Source organism: Pollachius pollachius, assembly GCF_949987615.1.
Source record: "Pollachius pollachius genome assembly, chromosome: 11".
NCBI lineage: Eukaryota > Metazoa > Chordata > Actinopteri > Gadiformes > Gadidae > Pollachius > Pollachius pollachius.
This window is the reverse complement of record NC_136944.1, coordinates 20,368,023-20,392,759: the sequence shown is the minus strand read 5'-3', so window position 1 is coordinate 20,392,759 and position 24,737 is coordinate 20,368,023. Positions and strand designations below refer to the sequence as shown.

At 48.3% G+C, this 24,737-nt stretch overlaps 2 protein-coding genes across 2 annotated transcripts in view; both read right to left on the bottom strand.

Annotated features, from left to right (window-relative positions):
• The window catches only part of adcy9 (adenylate cyclase 9), a gene marked incomplete at both ends in the record, with an annotated part of 30,977 nt that extends 25,337 nt beyond the window's left edge, over nt 1-5,640 (bottom strand). The window contains one exon of the mRNA XM_079746184.1: nt 3,825-5,640. Within this exon, the coding sequence (XP_079602310.1) occupies nt 3,825-5,640 (1,816 nt within the window). The remainder of the gene's footprint in view (nt 1-3,824) is intronic.
• A 4,386-nt stretch (nt 5,641-10,026) lies between these two features.
• srl (sarcalumenin) lies at nt 10,027-23,521 on the bottom strand (the record flags this gene model as incomplete). The annotated part of the gene is made up of 6 exons (XM_079747150.1): nt 23,446-23,521; nt 15,481-15,579; nt 14,738-14,833; nt 12,305-12,421; nt 11,445-11,678; nt 10,027-10,838 (listed from the first exon to the last, which is right to left on the bottom strand). The coding sequence occupies exons 1-6, from the start codon at nt 23,504-23,506 to the stop codon at nt 10,027-10,029; spliced, it is 1,419 nt and encodes a 472-aa protein (XP_079603276.1). The 5' UTR covers nt 23,507-23,521.
• Nucleotides 23,522-24,737: the final 1,216 nt, after the last annotated feature.

Genomic DNA, 24,737 nt, shown 5'->3' with positions numbered 1-24,737 from the left:
ACCCCTGTGATTTACCCCTGTCCTCGTGATTCACCCCTGATCCACTGATACAACAAATCAACTCACTTTTAGATCATACATCCTTGATATTCACATCCGTCGGGTCATTGATCTCACCCGTACCGCTTATGCAGTCATGCCCCATCACACCTTTGCGCTTTCAGCACAGTTCATCTGAGCTTCCGGGACCCTTTCTGATCCCTTGCGGTGAGCCCATCAGATTCAGCTCTTATCTCCACTGGAATAGTCGTGAAGTTGAGAAACTGCAATGCGTCTTGCGGTGAAAACGTTCCCAGACCAGATAAACCGCTGCAGTCCTCTTTTTTATCAATAGGGCTTGTGCATCAGAATGCATCATGGATTTTATGTCCGCGATACTCATTGAGTGGACTCAAGAGGGAGATAGCGGTGTAAAATCCTAAATTAGCTCCAACATACCGCACCCTAGGCTAATGGAAACGGTTTTGCTCTGTGCCGCATGAGAAACGGGGAGGCAGTTTCAAACCCATAACGACAAATCATATCACGATTAATTAACAAACAATGACCATAAAACCACAATAACACACTCAAATCCTCCTCGTTCCAAACAGGAGGCTGCCATTGCGTTATTGCCCTATCGCAATCATTCTATATTAATCATACCATGTCAGCATTCCTCTGCAAGTATTGTCCTCATAAACAAGTATTATAGTATTTTAATAATAATATTCATATTCTTGTGTTCTAGCAGCCGGTGCCGGTGTTGTGGAGACAGACTCCTGAGTGGGGCCGGTCAGTGACTCGGTCGTCTCCAGCAGGATAATAGAGCCATGGTGGCAGTCTGCTCTGCTGGGATTATCTCCTACAGGTGCCATCACTCCGCATTAGCCACACCGCTAGCACACGGCCATGAGCCTCGTAGCGGAACAAGGCCAGATATAGCTCCTCTAGTGTCACCCACACACACACACTGAGACACACATACACAGAGATGTACAGAGACACACAAACACACACACACACACACACACACACACACTGAGACACACACATACACAGATACACACAAAAACACACACAAACACAGAGATGTACAGAGACACACAAACACACACACACACACTGAGACACACACACACACACACATACAGAGATACTCAGAGACACACAAAAACACACACAAACTAATACACACACAAACACACACTGAGACAGACACACACACACACATACCCACACACACACACACACACACACACACACACACACTGAGACACACACACACACTGAGACAGACACACACACACAGACACACACACACACAGACACACACACTCTTCAAAATGGGGTTTTAATGAGTGTGTTTCTACAGTTGCAGTGTTTAAGCTAGGGCAGAGAATTTGTCTTAGAATCTTTTTTTTGTCGTATTAGTTGAAATTCTCTTCACATCCAACAGCAATCGATATACCAAATGCTCTGACAGAAATATTGTATTCCTACAGTGTAAGTGTTTAAGCTAGGGTAGAGAATTTATATTAGAAAAATATATTGAAATTCTCTTTTCATCTGACAGCAATCAATCAATTAAAATCTCTGACAAAAATACTGATTAACATCAAGGATCTATGGCTGCCGCAGACCTTGAAGTCTTTCGAATGATTCAATAAGCCCAAATGAAATAATTGGATGGCCAACCTGTCTATCCACGTACCTACTCAGGTACCCGCCAAAACTCTACCCCTTCACTCATTGCGCATGGCCTGAGTCTTCCACAGAGCGAGGCAGCCCTGTTGCTATAGCTAGCGAGCTAGTCACATGCTTTGGGGGTGTGGCTTTTGAGGCAGGCGTGAAGGAAGGGGAGGGACTTCAGTGGAATACTTTCAAAATCTAGATTATTTTGGCTGGTTTCTTCAAATTGACCACCTCAGCTTTAACAGCCAATTACGCGCTGATGGATCCGTGCTTCTAGCACTGCGATTGGTCGAATGCGAAGTGAATGAAATAGTTCATCCAGATTCGAGCTTGCCATCAGACTTCACATTATTAATATAAAGTCTGATTCGTGAGACTCGTGGCAGTACGACGAACCCAAACAGCTCTGACAGAAACATGAAAAGCAGAAAGCGAGTGCCCAGCGACCGGGTAGCTGGGTCAGAACGATTGAGATGAAAGCCAGGAATCCACAAAGCCTTGCAGACCTGCCCTCGTGGTTCACACAGACGGAGAAAACACAACAAAGGCCGGTCCCCCCGACACTTCATCCCAAAATCTGTCTGAGCCTGTTCTCGCGCTGGCACAAAAACCTCCAAATAAAAGATATCTCAGGGGTGTGCTCAATACACAAGGTGTGCTCAACACACAATGAAGGATGTGCAAAGAAAGGGAAGAGCAGCATACTGTAGCTGTTAAAGACCCCATCATCAATCCCTTAGTGATAAGGTGGAATCCTAGACCCCCTTAAATCAATCGCTTTGGTTAGCTGAGCGTCAGAGAAAACAACCTTTTTACCGTCGCCCTTAAATACTTTATCTCCTCGCAGCGACCTCAGCCAAAGTAATGTAAATCCAAGCAGACAGCGGTGGAAGACAGTTTGACAGGCAGCACGTTGTTAACACACACACACACACACACACACACACACACACACACACACACACACACACACACACACACACACACACAACGGTGTGTTAACGCCAACGGCTGAGTGGGTCTGGTCGACTTGAGAGACGGTCATTGAGATGTCACAGATATTATGCGCTGTATTGCCGCTTTGTGTCGGTTGGCGATAAATGTCACGGTTGGAGAGACAGAGGGGGGGGGACAGAGGAAGGAGGTGTGAGGCCTTGGTGAGAGAAAGAGAGAGAGGGAGAATGAGGGAGAACTGTAAATTGTAGGGCTGTCGCCGGAGATGCACAGGAAGGGGGGGGGGAGGAAGGAAGAGCAGGCCAGGGGAAACGGGGACGAGGGAAGGACAATGTGAAGAGAATAACAACAAATGATTGCAAAACATGACAGAGGGTCAGAGACACCAGCACTAGGGAGAACAGAAACCATTTCCCCGCCATAAAGAGAGTGCTAATAACTGGTTAATAATACTAGTGGAGTTGTCAACAGCAGGCCCAAGGGACCAGCTACGGATACATCTTTTGACAGGACTGGGATCCTATCTGCCACACTTACTATGCTGAACATGAATAGCATACTCACACAGCTTCGTGAATGAAACAGCAGCCTCTCCCACACACACACACACACACACACACACACACACACACACACACACACACACACACACACACACACACACACACACACGGACCAAAGCTGAATTGCACTGCCGCGATCCTCAAGGATATTAGTTGCTGTGACCTCGTTCAAAAGCCGACAATAGGCTGACAGGCCTTGAATGATGAAAAGCCAGATTAAAAGCCTCTTTGTTCGTTGGGATGATATCTGCCTTTAATCACGCAACCAAAAGGTTTCCACCACTGGGAAACAGATAGAGGGATCGGAGGAGCCAGACACACGATAAGGCAAATCTGGAGAGAATAGCAGTATGACAACGCGGCAAAGCAATCCTTGGAGCTCCGAACAAGGTTAGCAGAGCAGGCCCTAGGGGGTGTGTGTCTGGGACGCCGCATAATTGAACTTAGTCAGTGGAGGACGGGAAGGGAAAGGCCATGCAGAAATGGCAACAATCGAATGTGAAAGTCATAATATAATACAACAGATAAAACATATATACTTACTCTACTCGTTATACTCATGAGATCATATCATTTCTCAGACATGAGTTCTATTCCATTATTCCGTTAAACTGAGGATTGAGCAGCACATACCTTTGAGCTGGTCCGACACGACACTCTGCCCCACTCGCTCCACCACCCTGCCGTCCTCCCGCAGGTAGCGGTCGTCCAGGAAGTTGGCGGTGGCCTCAGACAGGTGCACCTTCCCGGCCACGCCCAGCTGCTCCATCAGGTTGGCGAGGTTCACGTCGTTGGACCACACGTCGAACTTAAACCGCTTCATCCCCAGGATCCCACACAGAACGGTGCCGGTGTGGACGCCCACGCGCATGTTCACCATCTCCTTCTTCTCCTGGCAGAACTGCTCGATGGCCTGGATCATACCCAGGCCCATCTCCACGCAGCAGTAGGCGTGCTCCGGCCGCGGCTCCGGACATCCGGCCACGCAGTAGTAGCAGTCCCCCAGGGTGCTGATCTTCTCGCAGCACGTCAGCTCACAGAGCCGGTCGAAGCGTCCGAACAGGTCGTTCAGGAGGCCCACCAGCGCGTGCGCCGACTTGTTGGCCGACATCTTGGTGAAGCCCACGATGTCGGCGAAGAGGATGCTGACGGGCTCCATGCGCTTCATGTTGAAGGGCCTGAAGATGATGTGACCCCGGGGGATGGAGGTCTTCTTGCGCTTGTTGCTCTTGGGGCTGGAGATGGCGGCGGCGGCCCCGCTGCTGGAGTAGCGCTTCACCGAGCCGTCGCCCAGCTCGTCGTCGCCTTGCTTCATGAGGTCGTCGGCGACGATCCTAGGCATCACCGAGTGGATCATGCGCTCCTTCAGCGCCTTCTCCACCTCCAGGTCCTTCCCGTGCATGATGGCCTGGCCCACCTTGAGGAAGGTGCTCCGCGAGCGCACCTCCGACATGATGAAGAGGTGGATGCCAATGGCGTGGGCGCACAGGTGGAGGAGGGCCTTGGCCGGGCCCAGCCAGCGTAGCGTGTCCCAGTCCGCCTGCGAGGCCGAGCCGGGGTCCTCGGTTAATCCGGTTAGGTACAGCCACCCCAGACCCTCGAAGATGAGGGAGTAGAGCAGCCCTAGCAGGACCGAGGCGTAGAGGCGGATGTGGAGAACGCTGTACAGCAACAGCAGCACCTCCATGCACAGGGAGAAGGTCCCCACGGGCGAGATGCACGGGGCTGACGAGCACTGCGTTACGTTCTTCCCGAGGGAAACGTTATAATAATCAGCCCCCATGCCGCTGAAGTCTCCCTCGTCAAACTCCACGGGCGAAGGCTCAAAGTCCCGGAAGCCCGACGTGTGGACCTGGGGAGCCAGCGTGAGGGAGAAGGTGGCCAGAATGAGCAGCAGAGACACCTGGTTGTAGAAGCGGCAGTAGAACCGAGTGAAGGTCAACAAGAAGAGGAGAAGGCAGAAGAGGAGGAAGGCCGCGGCGGGCAGAAGGAAGGCCTTCCTGTCGCAGCGGGAAGGGTTGACGGCAAAGTACAGCCCCCAGAGGACGCTGGCCGCCGCCAGGTAGAAGAGCACGTAGCGGAAGCGACGGCGCGTCTGGGGGAAACACCTCTCCCGGCACGCCTCCTCCAGGATGGACGAGTCGAACTTGGGGTCCCAGAAGTGGCCGGCGGACCTCTCGAAGAGCTGAGGAATGTTCCTGTGGGAGCGGAGGTTCTTGACCGCGGCTCTCCTGGCCCCGGATTCCCCTGAGCTGCAGCTGGACGAGATGCTGTACTTGCAGTGCTTGGACCCCCCAATGAAGCCACCTCCTATGGCCCCCAAGGGCCCCGCTCCGTGCTTGTGTTTCCCACTGCTGCTTATCCTCACGGAGACACTGCCTTCCCCGCTGGAGTCACAGCTAGCCTCTGTGTTGTGGGGGATCAGTTGCTGATGTTGGGGGGACGCCATGTCGCAATTCGGTTGGTTCGTTTGCTAGAATCGAAGATCCACACTATGCGGAAAGGTGTAACCGGAGATTTCAGGGGGCAAGGCAAAGAGTACAAAGGCAATGTAGGGATCCACAGTATACTAGGTCACACAATGTGGGTTTTAAAGGTATGATTGCCAGGACCACAGCCAAACTAGTCTAAACTAGTCTGAAAGCAAAAGCGTATTTTCTGGGTGGTCCATCCATGCATTCCATTTACTCCAACTGTTTTGACGCACTTGAGTATGTTGGTTCACCCACTGGCCTACTTGTGTGTTTCAGTTTAAACTCAAGACCTTCACTGTTGGAGCTTCGTCCCAATTATTGGCAACACACTGGGAAAATGACAGCTACTACACGTGAATAAGACATTTTCTGGATTAAAGGGTTATGTTAGCTTTGTTACAGCCGCAATTCTTTTGGCAATCAGTAATCTTTGATTTCCTTCGACTCGATGTGCCATGTGTATATTGCAATTATAATCAAAGATAGGCAGATATTTGTTAAAAAATGGCGTTTAGATCAGCTCTTATCCATAATTGAATAAGAGTCTATCATACATCGGCAAAATCACAAGGTTTGCAGCATTCAGAATTAACTACTTCAGCTCCCTTATTTTGCTAAATAAATTAAGACCTAGGCAAACGTGGTATTCGGAAAAGGCTGCAGAAAGACTTCCCCTGCTTTTGTTGAATGCCTTTCAGCTTTCAAACGCTTACGTCTCTTCCCACCGGTGTTCACTATACCGAATGGGTAGTACACCAGTGGATTGAGCCCCGTCCTTTCCCGCAGCGCCTACTCCTGCAGGAATATCTCCTGCTGATGTCTCCAAATGGAGACGATTTGCGCTCACAAAGCGTATTCAGCGAAGGACTGTTGGAAAGCCAATGCGATCTGTGCAGTTGAGAAAACACAACAGCAACATACGTTGAGTGGATCAGATCGCGAATGGCAGACACGTGAGAGTAGACGCATCATCAGCGAACACCACAGCTGAATTGACACCTATGGTTTTGAAACCAATTAGACCATCAGGGATTCACCATTAACCATTCCCTCCGTGAGATGAATCCAAATCATGTTTTACACCTCGGGTCATTCCGATGTTGATCCAATTCAGAGACGCTCGACGAACGACACGTACCGCGGAATAACAGGATGCAGGACTGGATGTAGGAGATTCTGTAGGCTTCCCAGAAAAGTTTGTCTTCCCCGGCGTTTATCATCTATTTCATCAGCGCGGAGTGGAAAGTATGCCCAATGAAATCGTTGTTCTCATTCCCCTCTGTCTTCTTCCCGAAACTCATGTACCTTTCAATGCATTTCATTTCATTGTGTAGGACAGCCAGCCTCGACTCGTCTCGTCTCCACCAGAAACCCCGTCCATCTAAACCCGGGTGTGTTGTGGAGAGTCTCACCCCCCTCCAGATCAAATGACCGCCCGCTGTCCGGCGTCTCGTTTTTAAAGCTTCTCCTCTCCCGTCCTCCCCACCAATGGCTTCTCCTCCTCCCGTCAGCCCGCGACACGCGTCTCCGGTGGGCTGTCAGACGTCGCCGTCCTTCCCGCCTCCTCGAGGAGAAGAGCAGGCGTTGTTCCTCTGGAGTAGGGGGGGGGGGGGGGGGGGGGGGGTCGGCTGGTGAGGAGGGAAGGGAGCCGGAACTAGGGGGGAGAGACATGCGTGCACGTACGGGGGAGGGGGTTGGGGGGAGACGTGCACGTGCACGTGGAGGGGGTTGGTGGTTGGGGGGGCGGGTGTCTAGAGAGGACGTAAGCGGTGGAGCAAGGTGGGGTGAGGGTCCTACATCATCGCACCCTGCCTCTCGTTAGTCCCGTGCAGTGTTGGCGTCGCTGGTTACCGTAAAGCAGGCTGCTTTTATACTTGTTCAATAGCTGATTTGGCAGGAGGGTAGGCAAATGAGGCGGCTTCGTTGTATAATTGATGATGACGTAGCATCAGTTAAATGTGCTTGTGACACATTGTCAAGAAACAGGTGGCCTTTTTTTATTCCGACCGTGAAATGTTATGAACTCGCCCAGGGCTTCATGGGGGTCTTGGGAAATAAAAAGCAACTCCGACGCAAACTACCTACTCCTGCGATCAGCGAACAGTGCGCGCGCGCGCACACACACACACACACACACACACACACACACACACACACACACACACACACACACACATGCCCAACACATCATGTCTTAGAAGTCACGAACAATAGGTAGGCCTACAGCAATGCAGCTCAAGGGATTTGCTCAGGAATACGATTACAAAGAAAGTAACAACGCATGTATTCTCTCAGTCAGAAGTGTTTAATGTTCATGATTCACTGGACAAGATTTCGGCTAAAAGCTATTGTAGGCCTACAAAAAAACAAAACGCATGAGCAGTCTCTATTAAAGTCACAGGCAATTTAAAACGAGTAATTTTTTACAAACCTACACCATAAGCGCAGGGTCAGTTGTTCCATTAACCCGGCGACCAACGAACAAGAAGTCACCCAGCCAGGTGGCTGGCGTATCATACCTGTCTCCACAGTGTCCCCTAGTGGGCACCTTTTGTCACTGCAACCGTGTCCCTCGAACCTGACTCGAATATATGTAAATTGTGTATCACTTATGCTTCTTTTTTTGTTGATTCTGTAGAGATTAATGGTGTGTTTTTTCATTATTATCTTGCAGGTAGGCCTACCATTTATTTATATTGCATGTCTAGGAAAAACATACCTAAACTACAATGGATTAGTGGGGACAACAGTATAGGGTATAAGTATAGGGAAATACACAAACACAGAGCCCAAATCAGCCAGGCACTCTTGTGATTCTAGTAATCAATGCGTGGCTGATCGCAAATTATACCTAGACAAACCCTTTCCAGTAAGTATTTCATTAAGTCACAATGTGTACAACTATCCAAACCTTTAATTTTATTTTGCCATTGCCAGGTTCAGGGTCAGGGATCAAAGGTCAGATGATAACGTTTTCACCACTTTCTTCAACGCTAATTTCCAGCCCACGCATAGTACTCCCTAACTGCCTCGAATTGGTCATTGCATTTTAACATGAATAAAAAATGTATTGTGTATTACTTCAATAGAAGGATTTTATATCAGGTTAACTCCTAGGCTAATACTTGTAGCATAGCATAGCCTAAATATTGTGTCTATTTAAGATTGTGGTTCCTTACCCATAAAATAAAATGAATTGCTTCCAACTGACAGAACAAACAGACACAAGCAAGCTGCATGTCAGAACACATAATTCATGTTATCAATGCTGTATTATGGACACCAACATTTATAGCTTTTCATTATTTCATGTCACACGTCACTTTTCATGTGGTCATTCAGCTTTAATGCTGGAGAGCTTATGGAGAGGTGAAAGAAACGTGCAATAAAGCATTCATCGTCAACCAGAGAATGACACATTTACAGACAAAACAGTACGAATAGTTAAGAAGTCGAGCAGAACGCATAACCCTGCCTGCCGGTGAAGACTGACCCTTGAACCCTGACCTTTGCTCCCACAAAAATGCTAATTTCACAGGTTGTCAACAACCCGTATCAATGAGACCACAACATGTGAGACAAATAAATAGATCTCTTTTTTGCACTCTAGGGATGGTGAAGTCAGTTCTGTTAGGAAAACGTTGACCTACTCAAACGGAAATGCATGCATCTACAATGCATGCTGCTAAATACGCTGGCATGCAAAATGAATGTTGTTCAGAAAGAGTCGAGTGCAGAGGTATGGCTTCCTACGTAGCACCCGAAGGCTCGGTGCAGCACCCACAACATTTCATTTGATAAACAATTATGAAGCACATGGAATTGACCTGTGACGATGCAAATCTAAAGATCTAACAAAACACAATTGGCCACTCCCATTTCAAATCCCCGGTTTTATTTACACAAAAAGGGGCTGGTGATTGGATGGTTGTCAGCCTCAGGCTTTTTTCAAAACTTTCATTAAATTTTGCTATTTTTGTAACTCGTCTTGGCGACGACATTTCCCCTTGCACCCGGGGCCAGAGAGTCCACGGTGGTCGTGCCAGAGAAAGCAATGATGATGGCGTGTGTCTTTATTAAATCCCCCCAATGATATCCTCATCTCTGTAACATGACTATCATTCAGCTGCCGCAACATTCATACAAACGCTCCCTTCTCCTATTGCCCGTGTTTCCCCCAAACCCCCAGAAAGCACCACTTCATACTCTCCTGAGAAAAAAAAACCCAACAAAGAACCAAAACTCAATACTCTCGTTCGACAAGTCATGCTCTCTGATAAACGTAGGTTCGGCCAACACCAGTCCCTCGACTCCCTTCCTCTTCCCTCTCCCCTCTCTCCTTCCAAATTCGTCAACCTCCGTCAGTTTTTCCGATAGCGGTTCTTAGGCTTCTCGTCGCAGCCAGTGGCCTCGCAGCTGGTGAGGCCGGGCTGTTTGTCGGAGTTGATGCTGCTGAGCAGCGCGGGCAGCTCGTCTGTGATGGCCTTCTCGATCTTGCCCAGCAGGCAGCCACCCATGTAGGAGCACTGCGTGGTCAGGGGCTTGAAGCTGGTGATGGCGTTGATGCCGAAGAAGTCACGGTAGGCGTCGCGGTTGGGCAGGTCGAACTTGCTCACGTTGGTCTTGGCCAGGATGGACTTGAAGATGTAGAACTTGTCGGGGTCGTCCACGATCTCCTTGAACACCAGCTCGGGGTCGCTGAAGTAGCTCATCTTGTCGTTGTAGGTCTGCACGTAGCGGTCCACCAGAAGCGCGTGGATGCGCACGCGGATGCCGTGCTGGCGGATGAAGGCGATCTTGTTCTCCAGGCGGTTCTCGATCACCTGGTTGAGGTCCTCCAGCAGGGAGATCTCCTCGCGCTTGAACAGCTCGCGGCTGGTGTCGGGGGCGTAGTCGTAGGGCCAGAAGGAGCTGACGTAGACGCGGGGCGGCTCCGTCACGTTGATGAGGGGCGCCAGGCTCCAGAACAAGGCACCGTACACCCGCATCAGGTCCTGGGTGGCCAGGTTGTCCGCCTTGTTGAGGATGATGCGGATCTGGGACTCGCGGCCCTTCAGCTGGCGGAAGAGCATCTCCAGCTCCAGGCCCACGTCCAGCTTGGTGGGGTCGAACACCACGAAGATGAGGTCGGCGCGGTCGATGAACCACTGGCACACGTCGTTGAAGGGGTAGCCTGGGGGGAGAGGGAGGTGGTTTGTTTATAGAGCAGCTTTCAAACCCCAGGCCATTCGTAGTGCTTTACAAATGGATTACATGTAAAACATTTAGAAGAAGATTATTTAAATACGTTAACAGATAGACACGGAGAGGACAAATCCCGAGAGGTCGGCTTAGCTCAGGAGGTACAGCAGTTGTCTTGTAACCGAAAGGTTGCTAGTTCGATTCCTAGCTCCTCCTAGCTGAGTGTTGATGTGTCCCTGAGCAAGACACTAACTGCTCCTGATGAACTGGCTGTCGCCTTGCATGGTTGGCTCTGTATGGAGAAGCCTGTGTATTAACTGAAGTGAGTCGCTTTGGATAAAAGCGTCTACTTTTATGCTGAGATACACTGTTGGGCTCAAAGAGCTATCCAGCACACAGAACATATAACGTCAAGAGTAACAACATGTGTGGATGTTGAGCTTGCCCAATAAGGACAAGATCATTCTGTTGAGTGGCTTTTGACGTCGACCCAATTAAAACCTGCCCCTCAATCCGGAGGGGAACATTGAGGATCAAACTAGTTCTACCTCATCACAGCCAACTCGTGCCAATGCTTTGCACCCCGCGGTAGAAGTACCTCTCTCCTGCTGCTTGCGGTTCTCGATGATGCCGGGCGTGTCCACGAAGGTGACACGCTCCAGCAGCTTGTGGGGCATCTCCACCCCGATCAGCTTCTCCAGGAAGTTCTGCCCGAACTTCTCCAGCGGGGAGAAGGAGCGGGAGCTGTCGGCGGCCATCACGATGCCCTCCACGGAGCGGATCTTCTCCCCGTGCATGATGACGGTGAACTCGGAGGTAGTAGGCTCAGCACCTGCACACAGTTGGAAGGCATGGGTCCGTTTGAACAGGTGGATAATTGGAAAGTGGGAAAAAGCAGCAGATGTTTAAGAAGATGCTCGATTGCCATTGCATAAGTAACGACGAAATGTGATCTCTTCACTTAACTATCACTAGCAGCACCAGGAACATCTAACCATCACTAGGGGCACCAGGAACATCTAACCATCACTAGGGGCACCAGGAACATCTAATTATCACTAGCAGCACCAGGAACATCTAACCATCACTAGCAGCACCAGGAACATCTAACCATCACTAGGGGCACCAGGAACATCTAACCGACACTAGCGGCACCAGGAACATCTAACCGACATTAGCGGCACCAGGAACATCTAACCGACACTAGCGGCACCAGGAACATCTAACCATCACTAGCAGCACCAGGAACATCAAATCATCATTAGCAGCACCAGGAACATCAAATCATCATTAGCAGCACTAGTAGCATTTAACCATCACTAGAGACACTAGGAGCCTTTAACCATCGCCAGCATTACATTTTAGTATCACTATATTATATAAGATGCCATTGCTTTCAACTACGTTATACACGATGTACGTGGCTGAAGTGCCCAGGCCCTGAGTGAGGGTGGTTACCTGTGTAGAGCTGGTAGGGGCTGTTTTGCAGACCCAGGAGGTAGTTGATCATGGAGGACTTGCCCACACTCCAGGGCCCAAGGAACAGCACCATGGGCTTGGAGGTGATCTCTCCATCTGTGGTGGTGGAACAAGACGGAGAGAAAATGCACTTTAGAAAGAGGTGAGGTCAGGTGAGATCAATAGGCGATAGACAATGTGCACTTTGAAATGGCCCAAGGAATTGTTTTTGTTCTTGACTGCATTTCTCAAAGCAATGCACGTCAGGACAGCACTGTCAATCACAAACCGGCCCATCACAAATTTTACAACGGAGAAAGCCAGAAAACCAGCAGAAAAATAAATACAAATGGAAAAGGTATTCTACCATAAATATCAACAGAGGCTAGCTCCAGTCCAAGCCTTCTAATACTTTGCCTTCGACCATGCATTGATGTCTGCTGCATCAATGCCTGGCCCAATGCTGTGGTAAAGCTGGGAAAGCAAGCAGAGCCTCTCAAAGCAAGCACGAGTGTGTCTGGGTGGGCATGGTGTTGGGAGGGAGGGCTCTGGCAAGTGCTGCTTTCATTGGTCCAAAAACAATTTTTTGTTCAACCAAGATGGAGAGGGTTGTTTTGCCGCGAGTAAACCCAAACACCACGGTTGGCGTTTAGGTTTTTCAGTTTGATTGGCAACCATCAGATGCTGAGAATCTCAACCCACTAACCACCCACCCACCCACCCCGGTCCACAGTAAGCTAAATCCCCTGTGTCCATGTGCGACAGCCTGTAGCATTAGCTGGAGCCGGCCCTGCACATGCACCCTCCTCCACATCATAAGGCCTGGGCTTCTCTCCAGACTCTGCTCCCTATCTACCCACGAGTCCACCAGATCGTTGCGTACTGCGAGACCAAATGCTAGATTGGAAGGGCTACATTGGAGGGCACCGCTTATAAATCCAATGAGTGGGAATGTTTATGACCTGACGTGAACCAGGGGCATCACTTTGGTCGTTATTTACTACTAACAACCAAACTGATTTAATTCCATGACGGTAAATGAATGATGATAATGGATCAGACGACATGGAGGGAGGTGGATGAGCACTGAAAGCAGTGCCATGCACAGGGAGCCCTCCCTCAGACCAGACGCCATACCCACCTGTTCCTGAGTCCCCCAAGTTGCGTCCCGGGTAGGCTGTTAGATGAGGGGGGGAGGGGACAAGGGGAGGGGAAGGAAGGATGGGAGGGTTAAGAGTGGGAGGAGGGGAAGGAAGAGGAAGAGAAGAGAAGAGAATAGAAAGAGAGAGAGAGAGAGAGAGAGAGAGAGAGAGAGCAAGGGAGAGCTAGAGCGAGGAGTAAAGATGTGCGTGGGAGGATGTGTATCATGGGAAAGGAATCGTATATTCGACCATCATAATCAAACATGTCAGTTTACAATGGGTGATTTATTATGTATATCCTCTACAGCTGCGTCTAGGCTCTGACCTCCAACTACTTGCTTTTATAACTTTTTTGTATTATCTCATATTTAACCTTTGATTCAATTCTACCTGCACACTAACTTCTTTGCTGCACGATAAAAAAATGTATTTGATTTTGCTGCCTTTTCCTCTTGACTTGGGGACATTATAAATAGAACAAAATAGGTCCATCATAATTCATTTATGAAAATAATAAACAAGAGTGATGGCTGCAGTGAAAATGCATTAGTGCGGGTTCAACCCTTCCCATGCATAAAGGGTATAAACCATGTATAATGAAAGAGCCGAGATTGGTCTTTGTGACTTCTGTACCTCAAGCCACAACTGTTATAATCAGAGGATTTTAAACTGCATGAGAGGACTCAAGAATGTGTCTCAAGAAAGTAAACTACAAGTCATAAGGGCAAAATTATTTTATTGAAATAATAAAGGCAAAGAAAAAAGGCATGTGCTAAAACAGGAGATATTAAAATAATATCTCATATCAGCAGAACTATGAAGGACATTGCCTCTACAACATATTTTGGTTATTGAAGCTGAGACTGCGAGCGTTCAGCATCACATAGTCCATCACACTATGAACCACTAGCCAGAGAGAATTATTTTATTGTTCGCCTAAAGCACTTGAGAGCCCCCCTTCACCCTTTTCTCCACCTACTGTTACTCAAGCAAAAACCAAAGACAACAAACCCACAGGGCAGAACACCACCCCCATCATCTCCACCCCCACCACCGCCACCGCCACCACCATCACATCCACCTCCACCACCACCACCACCGCCATCACCACCCCTACCACATCCACCACCACCCCTACCACATCCACCTCCACCACCACCACCACCACATCCACATCAACCCCTACCACCACCACCATCACATCCACCTCCACCACCACCACCACCACCACCACCTCCAACATCTCCACCTCTTCCACCACCACCTCAACACCAGCAGCATGCGGCTGTACCTGAGATCTCGTGCTGCCTCAGCTCATTGTACTTGTAGGCCTGCTCCATGGGCTTGATGGCCGAGTGGTAGATCTTCCGCAGCTTCTGAAGGGCCGCTGCAGAGGAAAACAACCACAAAAAAACCCTGAAAAACTAGTGGAAGCTGGGGAGTTTGGGGAAGAAACTGGGAAATGAGGGGGGAAAAAATGCAAATGTTCCGAATGCAAATCTTTTGCACATCAGGTCCAAGCAAGTTTTGATGAATTATTCAAATGTAATATATGGTAGTTAACACAAATGCATTTTTTATGGTTGCTGGAGCAGAGGGATTCCCGGTAATTAAGATGTTCTTGGTGGTAATAGTTTATTTAGCAGCCATGATGACGTAAACCATCAGATCTATCAAGAAACCAATACATTTACAGATACATATTTATTTTGCTGTAGTATTGACATCAAGCCATTAAGCCATGAAGTCATGAAGCCATGAAGAAACAGGGTATTTCCACCAAAAAAACTTTGTCATGTTCACAAAAAAAACTATAAAAATGGATACAAATATATACAAATGATATGAAAAATATAGAAATGGATAAATATATATATATATATATATATGATATGAAATGGGTGCAGGAAATACATAGGGATTGATTAGGAGTTGATTAGGCTGACGATGTTGTTTCTATAAGCTTCTAGACTAAAGAGGATCCTGCCTCCCAGTGACACCCCAGGACACGCAGCTCCCCTCCTGCTGTCCTACCTGTATAGTCTCCTGACTTGTCATCGGTGGCCAGACGCAAGGTCTCTTCAATGTGAGACTTGTCTCTCAGGGCATACGGAACATCCTCCACCTCCTCCTCTGTGGAAAAATCCCCAGAACGTCAAATTATCTGATTCAGTGACATACGAAAGACTAATCAACTGATTTCGAACCATTTTAATTGAACACTTTTTTTTACCTGGGGGAAAGAGCTTTCAGAGGATTGAGTCTAAAAAACGGATGCGTCTCTCATCTTTGATGAGGGGAAAGCACACTGAAAATAACTTCAGTATTGTTAGGTTATTTTACTTCAGTTATTTTTATTATAGTATTCTTAAGTTATTTATATATATATATATATATATCTGCAGCTGAAAATGATATGAAATACCACAATAGCTTCTAATCAATATCACTATTGACAACATCAGAATTGAAACACATCAATTGTGAACATTGTCTGAAAAGAGTGCGATATGAAAAAAACCTTAATAACAAATGTTTAATTAAATGGATTTGGTTCCAATGTTGGATTAGATTTACCACCCATTTTATTTGAAGCATTTATATTCCAGCATGTTTTCAATAAGTGAACGCAAGCTGTAAGCAAAAGCACCATACGCAATTATCTTTCATTTCTTTCATGGAGCGCCTGGGAGAACTCATCCTAGCCCAATCACATCTTGGACGGTTCCCAACCGGGCGAGTAACGCGACAACACCAGGATGCAAACCCAACACCACACGGGTGAGTCATCTCCATATTGGAAAGCATGATTTGAACCTGGATCACAGCTGCTACTCCCATCCAACTCCTAATTCAACAGCAAAGCCCATTAAGATAAACAAACATAACAAAAAAAAACATTCCCTCGACGTGGCCGCTTTTGGACCTGGAAGAGAGAGATAGAGCTGTTCGCTCGGCGGACTTCCCCCCGATGAGGGGCGGACCACAAATAGCACCACCCTGATCCCCCCTTCGCCGTGGCAGCCAGCGCCACCGTAGGACAGACAATGATTTGTAATCCTCGCTTGTTGTGTTTCCATATTTAACCACCCATTCGGAACCCATTGGTCTGCCGGTTTCGCCGGTCCTTCTATGCCAGAGCCCAGGGAGAAGCGTTCTCTGTATGGCGGCTGCGTAGGGGGCATGGCCCTGCAGCAAGACCCACCGGGGCAGGGGTACGGGGCTATTTATAGGAGCTGTTGGTGGATGGCTCCTGGATCACACTTGTCGGAATAGTTTGTCGCCAGCAGCATGGCAATCAACTCCCTCACTGCTTTGACAACGTTGTTTTTCTCTTTAAATGAATGTAGGCCTGATTGCGTTTGCAATCACATAATCTGATCTGCTTATTATAGCTCGGTTGTGCGCAGTGATTGATTGGTGATGCATTATGAGGCATTATGAAGTCTTGATGATCTACTCAATCAATTGCGAGTGTCAGTTTTCATGTGTGAAATGAATGCAATCACATTATGATAGGTTGTTGCCTGTCAGTACAGTATGTCTCCTTATCCCTTTCCTTCCAGATTAACTGAATCTCAAAATGATGGGACAACCAGTAAAATAAAGAGAAGGAACTTTTGCCGGCTCCCCCTGGTTTACTGTTACGCTGGCCACTTAAAGTATCAAACGCATTTCTGATAAGAAATGCCCCGTGAAGGATTCAACAGAATAGTAAGTGAAGGCAAAGCTGTCTGATCTCCTCGGGGGACCCGCCCCGGACTGGCTGCCATGGTAACCATTAAAGAGTTCAAACACATGCGTGATGAGCAGATAGAGATGACAGGAGGAGGTCGAGCACAAGACGACAAATCTCTGCAGAGTTTTTCTTTTACAATTGTTTCATGTTCTGTTTGATGTAATTTAGTTTTAAGGAATCGCTCCTAAGTGGAATTTCGGGATGCTTAATTTACGTCTAATTGACTACACTTCGAAAGCATGAATATCTTCTATCATCATAATTGCTCAACTGTGCTTCCAGTTAAGAAAGTACATTTCCAAACAAGCACTGTACATTTTAAGCTGCTGGCATTCTTTGTGTGTGTATGTGTGTGTGTGTGTGTGTGTGTGTGTGTGTGTGTGTGTGTGTGTGTGTGTGTGTGTGTGTGTGTCTGTGTCTGTGTGTGTGTGTGTGTCTGTGTCTGTGTGTGTTTGCTAGGTTCCAGAATGAACCATCAGCTACCGCACTAACAATAACCTCATCCTCATGCATTTTCTCAGCCTGAAGACATAGTGCTAAATAGCATCACCGCTAGACACATGCTATCTGGCATGGCCAGGGTCCAGGTGTCACCACGGCTGGGTGTGGCCGCATCGGGGACCCCTGGCCCCCAGACTTTGGCCATACTGTAGTCTCCTGTTCCCTTCCTGAGTATGTCCTACTGAGTGTCTGAGAATTCAACTTTATGACCAGTGTCTTTCTTAGCCTTTTGTTTATTAACCCACGTGAAGTCCCTCATTTTGTGTATCGGTATATGAACAATCAATGTAAATACACAATATAAATACGCATATAAACCACATGAACCTCTCTCAGTGGACCAAGTCCACCTCCTCAACCTACACCACATTTAGAGCCGTCTGCATTATTTGGATCTTTTGATCTTTTGCTTGCAGGAAACCAAAAACAAAACCCATGAGGAACCGACAAGGTACATCTCTTGGCAGCTAAGTCAACAGGTGTTCTTTGTCATGTTGAACTGTGATTCCCACAGCGGCGTTCACTCTGATAACACGCTAGCTACACTAACACTGATGTAAATAACCGACCCATGGGGTACTAAAAATGCTGTGTTCTTGGCAGATGCTTTGTTCAGCAAAGCTTTGCAGCGCCTCGCCTATTCTCAGCCCGTCAGACGGCCCAAAATAACCAGGTGTAATGTGTGAGAACAAGACCTAGCAAACTGTTTTGCAGCCAGTGTAAAAGCCTTCAAAAGAGTTCATTCTAAGACGTCTTTATGAACCATCCGGAAAACAGGCTTAACTATTGCAGTCGTATAAGATAGAGAAAGGGGCCCTTCAACCAGAGTAAGAAGCCCCTTCGTCCGAGGAGGATTTGACCAACCACACACAGCTCTTCCCCAGCGGATCTTTTTATAACTGTGTAAATCTCACTCGTACTCTGTCATGTGTGTCACAGGATCCACTCCGCCTAGTCATTTCAGTCACCCTCAAACTCTAATGGCTAATGGAGTAGAGCTGTCATCATGCCATTTGAACGATCAGAAGATACCCTGAGACACAAATTACGATATGTTGCATACCGGTCTCCAAGGGCGTAGGAACCGGCGGAGACGGAGGGGACGTGTCCCCTCCAATATCGGAGACAGGCGCATTTGTCCCACCTAAAAATTATACCGGATCTGTCAGGTTTCCGATATGTGTCCCCCCCAATGATAAACTCATTCCTACGCCCCTGCCGGTCTCCGTGCTTCCTCCCCAGACAGGAAGCCATGCGCTGGCTGTACTTAAGGGTTGTTTTTAACAGACATGAGGCGGTTTGCAGGGCTCTGGCCAGTGGATACGATTACAGTCAGCTCAGCTGAGTGTCATTCACGGCAACTGAAATTGGTCTGTGGTTTCTTAAGGGTTTGCAGCTCCATCCAACTGAGGACTGACGACCCAACGTCCACTTTGATTCAGTAATACTACTTAGGCTATACCTAAGTGCTCCAATGAAACGTGTACCACATCTGTCCTTTACATGAGCGAGGACATGTCAGGGTGTCCAAGTAGAGGACTGTCCTGATTACAGGCTGAAGATGAAGGCTCGCCTTGCCGACGCCATGCAATCAGAGCATGGGGCCCCTAGCGAGATCTCAGCGGGGCCTGTGTAACTTGACTCCCCACTCACTTGAGAGCGGTCACATCTCTTCACACCAGCCCCTTGAGTGGGCCTTTAAACTGTTGTGAAGCTGTTAACACCTTCCAATCTGGTCCATGCCCGGTGCCATGGCCGGAGACCCGGCTCCAACGTGGCTCAGGCCTTGCCTTTGGATGGTGGCTCTTGCATCAGCCCCATAGCTCGCTCTATATTAACCCTGCCGGCACCAGGGGGAGTGGTAGGGGGCAGATATGAACAACTGACATCTGTCTAAGGGACCATGTGTCCTCACTGAGAATGTTGCCAGGCAACCTTCTGTAGTTTGGGCAAACATGACTGCGGGAGTGGTCCGTCCAATTGGAATGCCGGTGGTTTATACCTGCCGCGAGGGTCCGGATTTGCCCTCGACGCTGACGGGCCGTGTAAGACGCACTTCGTCTGCAGACCATTAGCTCTGCAGATTATACATATTAGCAATGTGATACGGTAGACTAAGTCGAGGTGTAGTGACCGCACAATGATTGGTAATAGCTCCGGTCCCTGATTAGAACGAAAAAGTATTCCTTTCTTGGATTGCTGGGATTCTCACCCTGTTTAAGTACTGCAGGCTATGCCGTACCTTGTGGTCCGAAGTAATAATAACAAACCTTCAAAATACATAATCAATTAGATCATGTGATGAATTCAGAATATCAGATCATTTAGGAATACCATATGTGTATTTTTGGCTTTGACCGCATCTACACTGTTCAATTGATTTGTGATGTGTGTAATGTCCCCTGAAGTTCCCTTTGCAGGACTGTGAAGGTAATTTAAAGGCCCCAAAGCTGCTACAGGCCCAAAGTTCCCTGGGGACCTATGCAACAAGGGGCCCTATGCAACTAGGGGCCCTATGCAACTAGGGACCCTATGCAACTAGGGGCCCTATGCAACAAGGGGCCCTATGCAACTGGGGGCCCTATGCAACTAGGGGCCCTATGCAACTAGGGGCCCTATGCAACTAGGCGGCCAAGCTACTAGGGGCCAAGCTGCTAGGGGCCAGAAGCTACTGGGGGGGCCAAAATCTACTTTGAGTCCAAAGCCACTAGGGGCCCAAAACTACTGGGGCGTCCAAATCTACTAGGGGCCAAAAGCTACTAGGGTTCCAAAGCTACAAGGGGCCCAGTGCTTCTATGAATCTTCTTTTAGCACAATTATGAGTTCAATTAGATGATTTATATAGCACTGACAAGAAAAGGGAACATATCCCAAAACCACCACACATACAGTGAGTGTTAACCATATAATATCCCCTGACTAACCCTAACCCTAAACTCCTCCCCACCCACCCCGTAAGGCATGGCTTGTGCAGACCACTTGGAGGGGAAGCCACAGATGGCAACAGGTGTCTGTAGTCGCTGGAGATCGTACACCCACTGGTCAGAAATAGCCTTACAATGGGTCAGAAGATGGAAAGAGGAGGGTGAGAGAATGGCGGCCCCCTATTTTAAGGCTCGGAGTGTTAGTCAGTCTGGAGACTAAGGGACTCTCGCATCCCAAAGGCGCCGACCGGTGGATAGTCATCGACACATTCGCTGTGCCGGGATCAATGTTCTTGTTGGGCTAAAACACAGAGTTGGAAGTGCAGTACTAAACAGAAACCATCGTATTATCCAGGCACAAGAAGCTACAGCCCTTACTCCTAACCAGTTCCAGTGAGGCATATCTATAGATATATCCTAGTTTGGATCCGTATAGAATTTGGGAATGTAAAAGCACATACGTCATGAAGTACAAATTATAAAATAAAGTCATACACAGGTTTTCAACTACCACATTTGACTGGCTTAAGAGTCTTGCTTGCCGATTGAACCAACCACCTCCTCTCCTCCAGCCCTCCCCTCAGATGGGTTGGAGGAAATGTGTGGAACGGTTACTAGGAACAAGGGGCGAGAGGGCAGAGGCTCTTAGCGCGGCGGTGTTGAGCCGACTCAGGATCCCCGATGTCCTGTTCCCCCCGCCAGTGAGGAGGACATCCTCTGACCTTGAGGCTGGGGAAGGCGCTAGGAGGGCTGGGGGTTTAGCAGCTCTTGTCCTGCACTATCGGGAGAGCCGGGTCGGGACCCCGGGAGGGGGGTGTTAGTATTACTACGATCAGCGGAGGGATGTCCCAATTATACCACATGCCATTGATCGGGGAGCCTCATGGAAACCCAACGCCGGAGGTGGATCCAAGTCCTTCGTGGTAACGGGTGGCAGGTTGAGCGGCAGGAAATGTAAACCGAGAGCCTGATTCAATCAAGCATCCTGATCCAGATTAATGTTTGTCTCTGTGGGCAAGCAATGTTGAGGATCTGGATGATGTCCCGTTAGAAAGAACATATTGGGAAGATATGATTTCCTTAGTGCCTTTTTTCTTGTCGTGATTGCTTTTTTAATATATAATCTGAACTTTAGGCTCAGGTTGCATTGATGATATACAGAGAGTATACTATATAAACATAAAGTGTTCAAAAAAGATCCGTCAGGAATGATTCTGTTCAATGTCTTTTGGGATAACTTGAAATACCGCCCAAAAAGAGTCAATACCAATTTCAATAAACACAAGCCGATATTTGAAAGTCCCTTTCATGTAGAGACCCAAAACAACTTGTGTGCCTGGTCACTCAGAGTGGCAAGGAGTTTAACGTCTCAAATTCGACCGGGCGTCATCGTGCTGGAAATTCATACTGTGCACTGGTGTACCGACACTTAAGTTCGCACACACACCTGCGTGGGACCCCAGCCTTGACAACAGCCCCGTGGAGGTGTGTGAGAGGCAGGCCCGCCCCCGGCCCGGTCTCCCTGCCCCCTCCTGCCTGGAGAATGCATGTCCCTACATGGCCCACTGCTGGGAATAAATTGTGATTGTGACAGTGCAGGAACACAGCAGCTGTGCGACCCGCTCTGAAGGCTAGCTGAGTGGCTGCGAGGGTTGAGGAGGGGAGGGTAAAACCGTAATGGGCAGTGTTGGGTTTCAGGGGGTGTTGGTGAGGCCGGTAGGGGGGAGAGGGGGGGGACTGCCAATCTTAGACACCTGACAGCGGTCAGGACCGTGGAGGCCCGGCCGTCGGCGACAGAGCTGACCGCCGCGCCAAGGGCGGACAAGGGTGACGGGCGAGGGGAAATACCAACTGCTCTGCTCGCTGAGACACGGGAGCCTGACAGCATTTCTGCCCGATGGAGTAATCGGCGGCTAAACATGGGTGGCCAACTCGCCACCTTGGGCGCCACGTTATTTTCATATCAGTTCCCAGACGGCCCTGATCGGGATGTCGCCTACTCGTCCGTTGATGAGCGTTCACTCGATGAACCAACCGGGAACGCATTCCATGCCTAAATGGACGGTCTGTTAATGTGATCTGTGGTGACATCCCCCACGGATCCATCGACTGTAAAACAGCAGCTAGCTTTAGACTGGAAAGTGGAAATCATTTTGAATGAGATGGGTTTCGTCCGTCGGGCTGTCACGTGGTTGGTTGACTTTCCATCAGATGGGGGAATTCTTTGAGACAGCTGCCACAATGCCAGATCCCAGGATAGAGAAGGACCAGCCTTCTGCTCTCACTCTCTCTTTCTCTCTCATACATCTCGTCTCTACTTTACAGTCAGGCGTCAAGGCATCGAACTGTAGCTGAAAGGATGGATCTGATTTATTAATTTAAAATAGCGAGTGATGAGCGGGTCTGACCTGCCTATTCATAGATTGCACCTTAGCAGAACCGTACTCCTGTGAATGTGCTGCTTCATTCCCGGAAGCATCCCGGTCTCTGTCAGAAGCAGACACTAATCATCCATGTATACAACCTTGTTATACAAGCCCACAGATGAAAGCTCACACTGAATAGTGGAATAAAGCTACACTTTCTTAAATAAGAGTCGCAGAGCCGCAACAGGTTAGTGAATGAGCTACAATCAGTAAATGGGCTCTTCAAAAGTATGAGTCACCGCCACCGAACTTGGAGAACCACAAGCATGGGAACATGATTCTTTGTTTCTCAAAGGACGATGACTATTAAGCCCGTCTTTGTGACCGAAAAGCGCCAGTGCATAATTGGGCATTCAATTAACAAACCCGCCCACAAAATAATGAGAAATAACATAAACCAGGGCCTTACCTCCTGTGGCCTGCAAAAGCAGCAGGGAGACAAAGCAGCAGATTGACACTACACCCTTCATGATGGCTGCCAGGAGAACTCTGATGGCCACGCAGGCTATATATACCAAGGCAAAAAGGTCAAAGGTTGCCCAGGGAAAAGGGGGCAGGGCCAAGCAGAGCGAGCCAGTTGGTGTGTGTGTGTGTGTCAGAGAGTCACAGCATACCAGTAGGGCCCTGCGTGTGCAAGCAGCTGACTGTCTTTTTTAGGGTGAGGGCCGGCCGCTGGCCTTCAGCATCAAGACAAGGGGAGCGTGAGCGGTTATACAACGTGGAATATCTCCCTCACTCCCACCGCCTGGGCCCTTTACCAACGGTGACATGACGCATTGGTGCGCTTGGAGTCGTCATTCAAAGAGGTTCATCATCATTCACGTATGTGGTGACTTGGTAACGTTTCATATCCTCGATCATGCTGATGAAGGCGTCTATGCCAAGATACCGATAATGATACCAAATATAAGACCATATTCATCATAATTGTCATGAGTGTTTTTCACTTCACAGCAAAAACCTGTGTTTGCGCGGGGGGAGACCAAACGCTACTGAATCAAACTAGAATTCCCACTACTGCAAAATATCGGGTTTATTACAGATTAATCAAACTAAAGACAACACTGAGAATTTTATCTCACACCAGATAAATCGTCTCAATTTGAATTACTCCCACAATATATGCATGGCTTGGGTTGGTGGGGTGGTACCAACACACACTCTTTCAGCAGACAGTCAATCCACCATTACATAATTATTGCTTGATTATATAATGGTGGATTTCCCTGTACACTAAAATCCCACAATAGGTAAATCCACCATAACATAATTAAGCAATACAATATATATATAATATCACTTTCAGCAAGTATAACCGAATCTGTGACCGCAGGCAGAGTGCTGAAGATGACTGAAAGATGAGATGTAACTTCGGCTTCTCAAAAAGTAGTGTACAAAGCCACATTTATTGCTAGCGATGGACGGGAATGCCCTCTACCTGACGCTACCTGAAACTAATTCTTCTCATACCAAAGCTGGGCTCTATCAAACCAGTGTGTGGTGTGTGTAAAGCGTTTGATGGACGGGTGGACGCAGAAGTCCCCTGTGTTTAATGATCGCATGTAATTAACAAATGTGTGACGATAAGCGTTGCTTTATACAGGTTTACTTTACAGGTAAAACATAACACATATATAAACACACATAAAGGAAAAAACCACACGGACTCACCCAACTTGTAAAAAACAAAGTACAAACTTT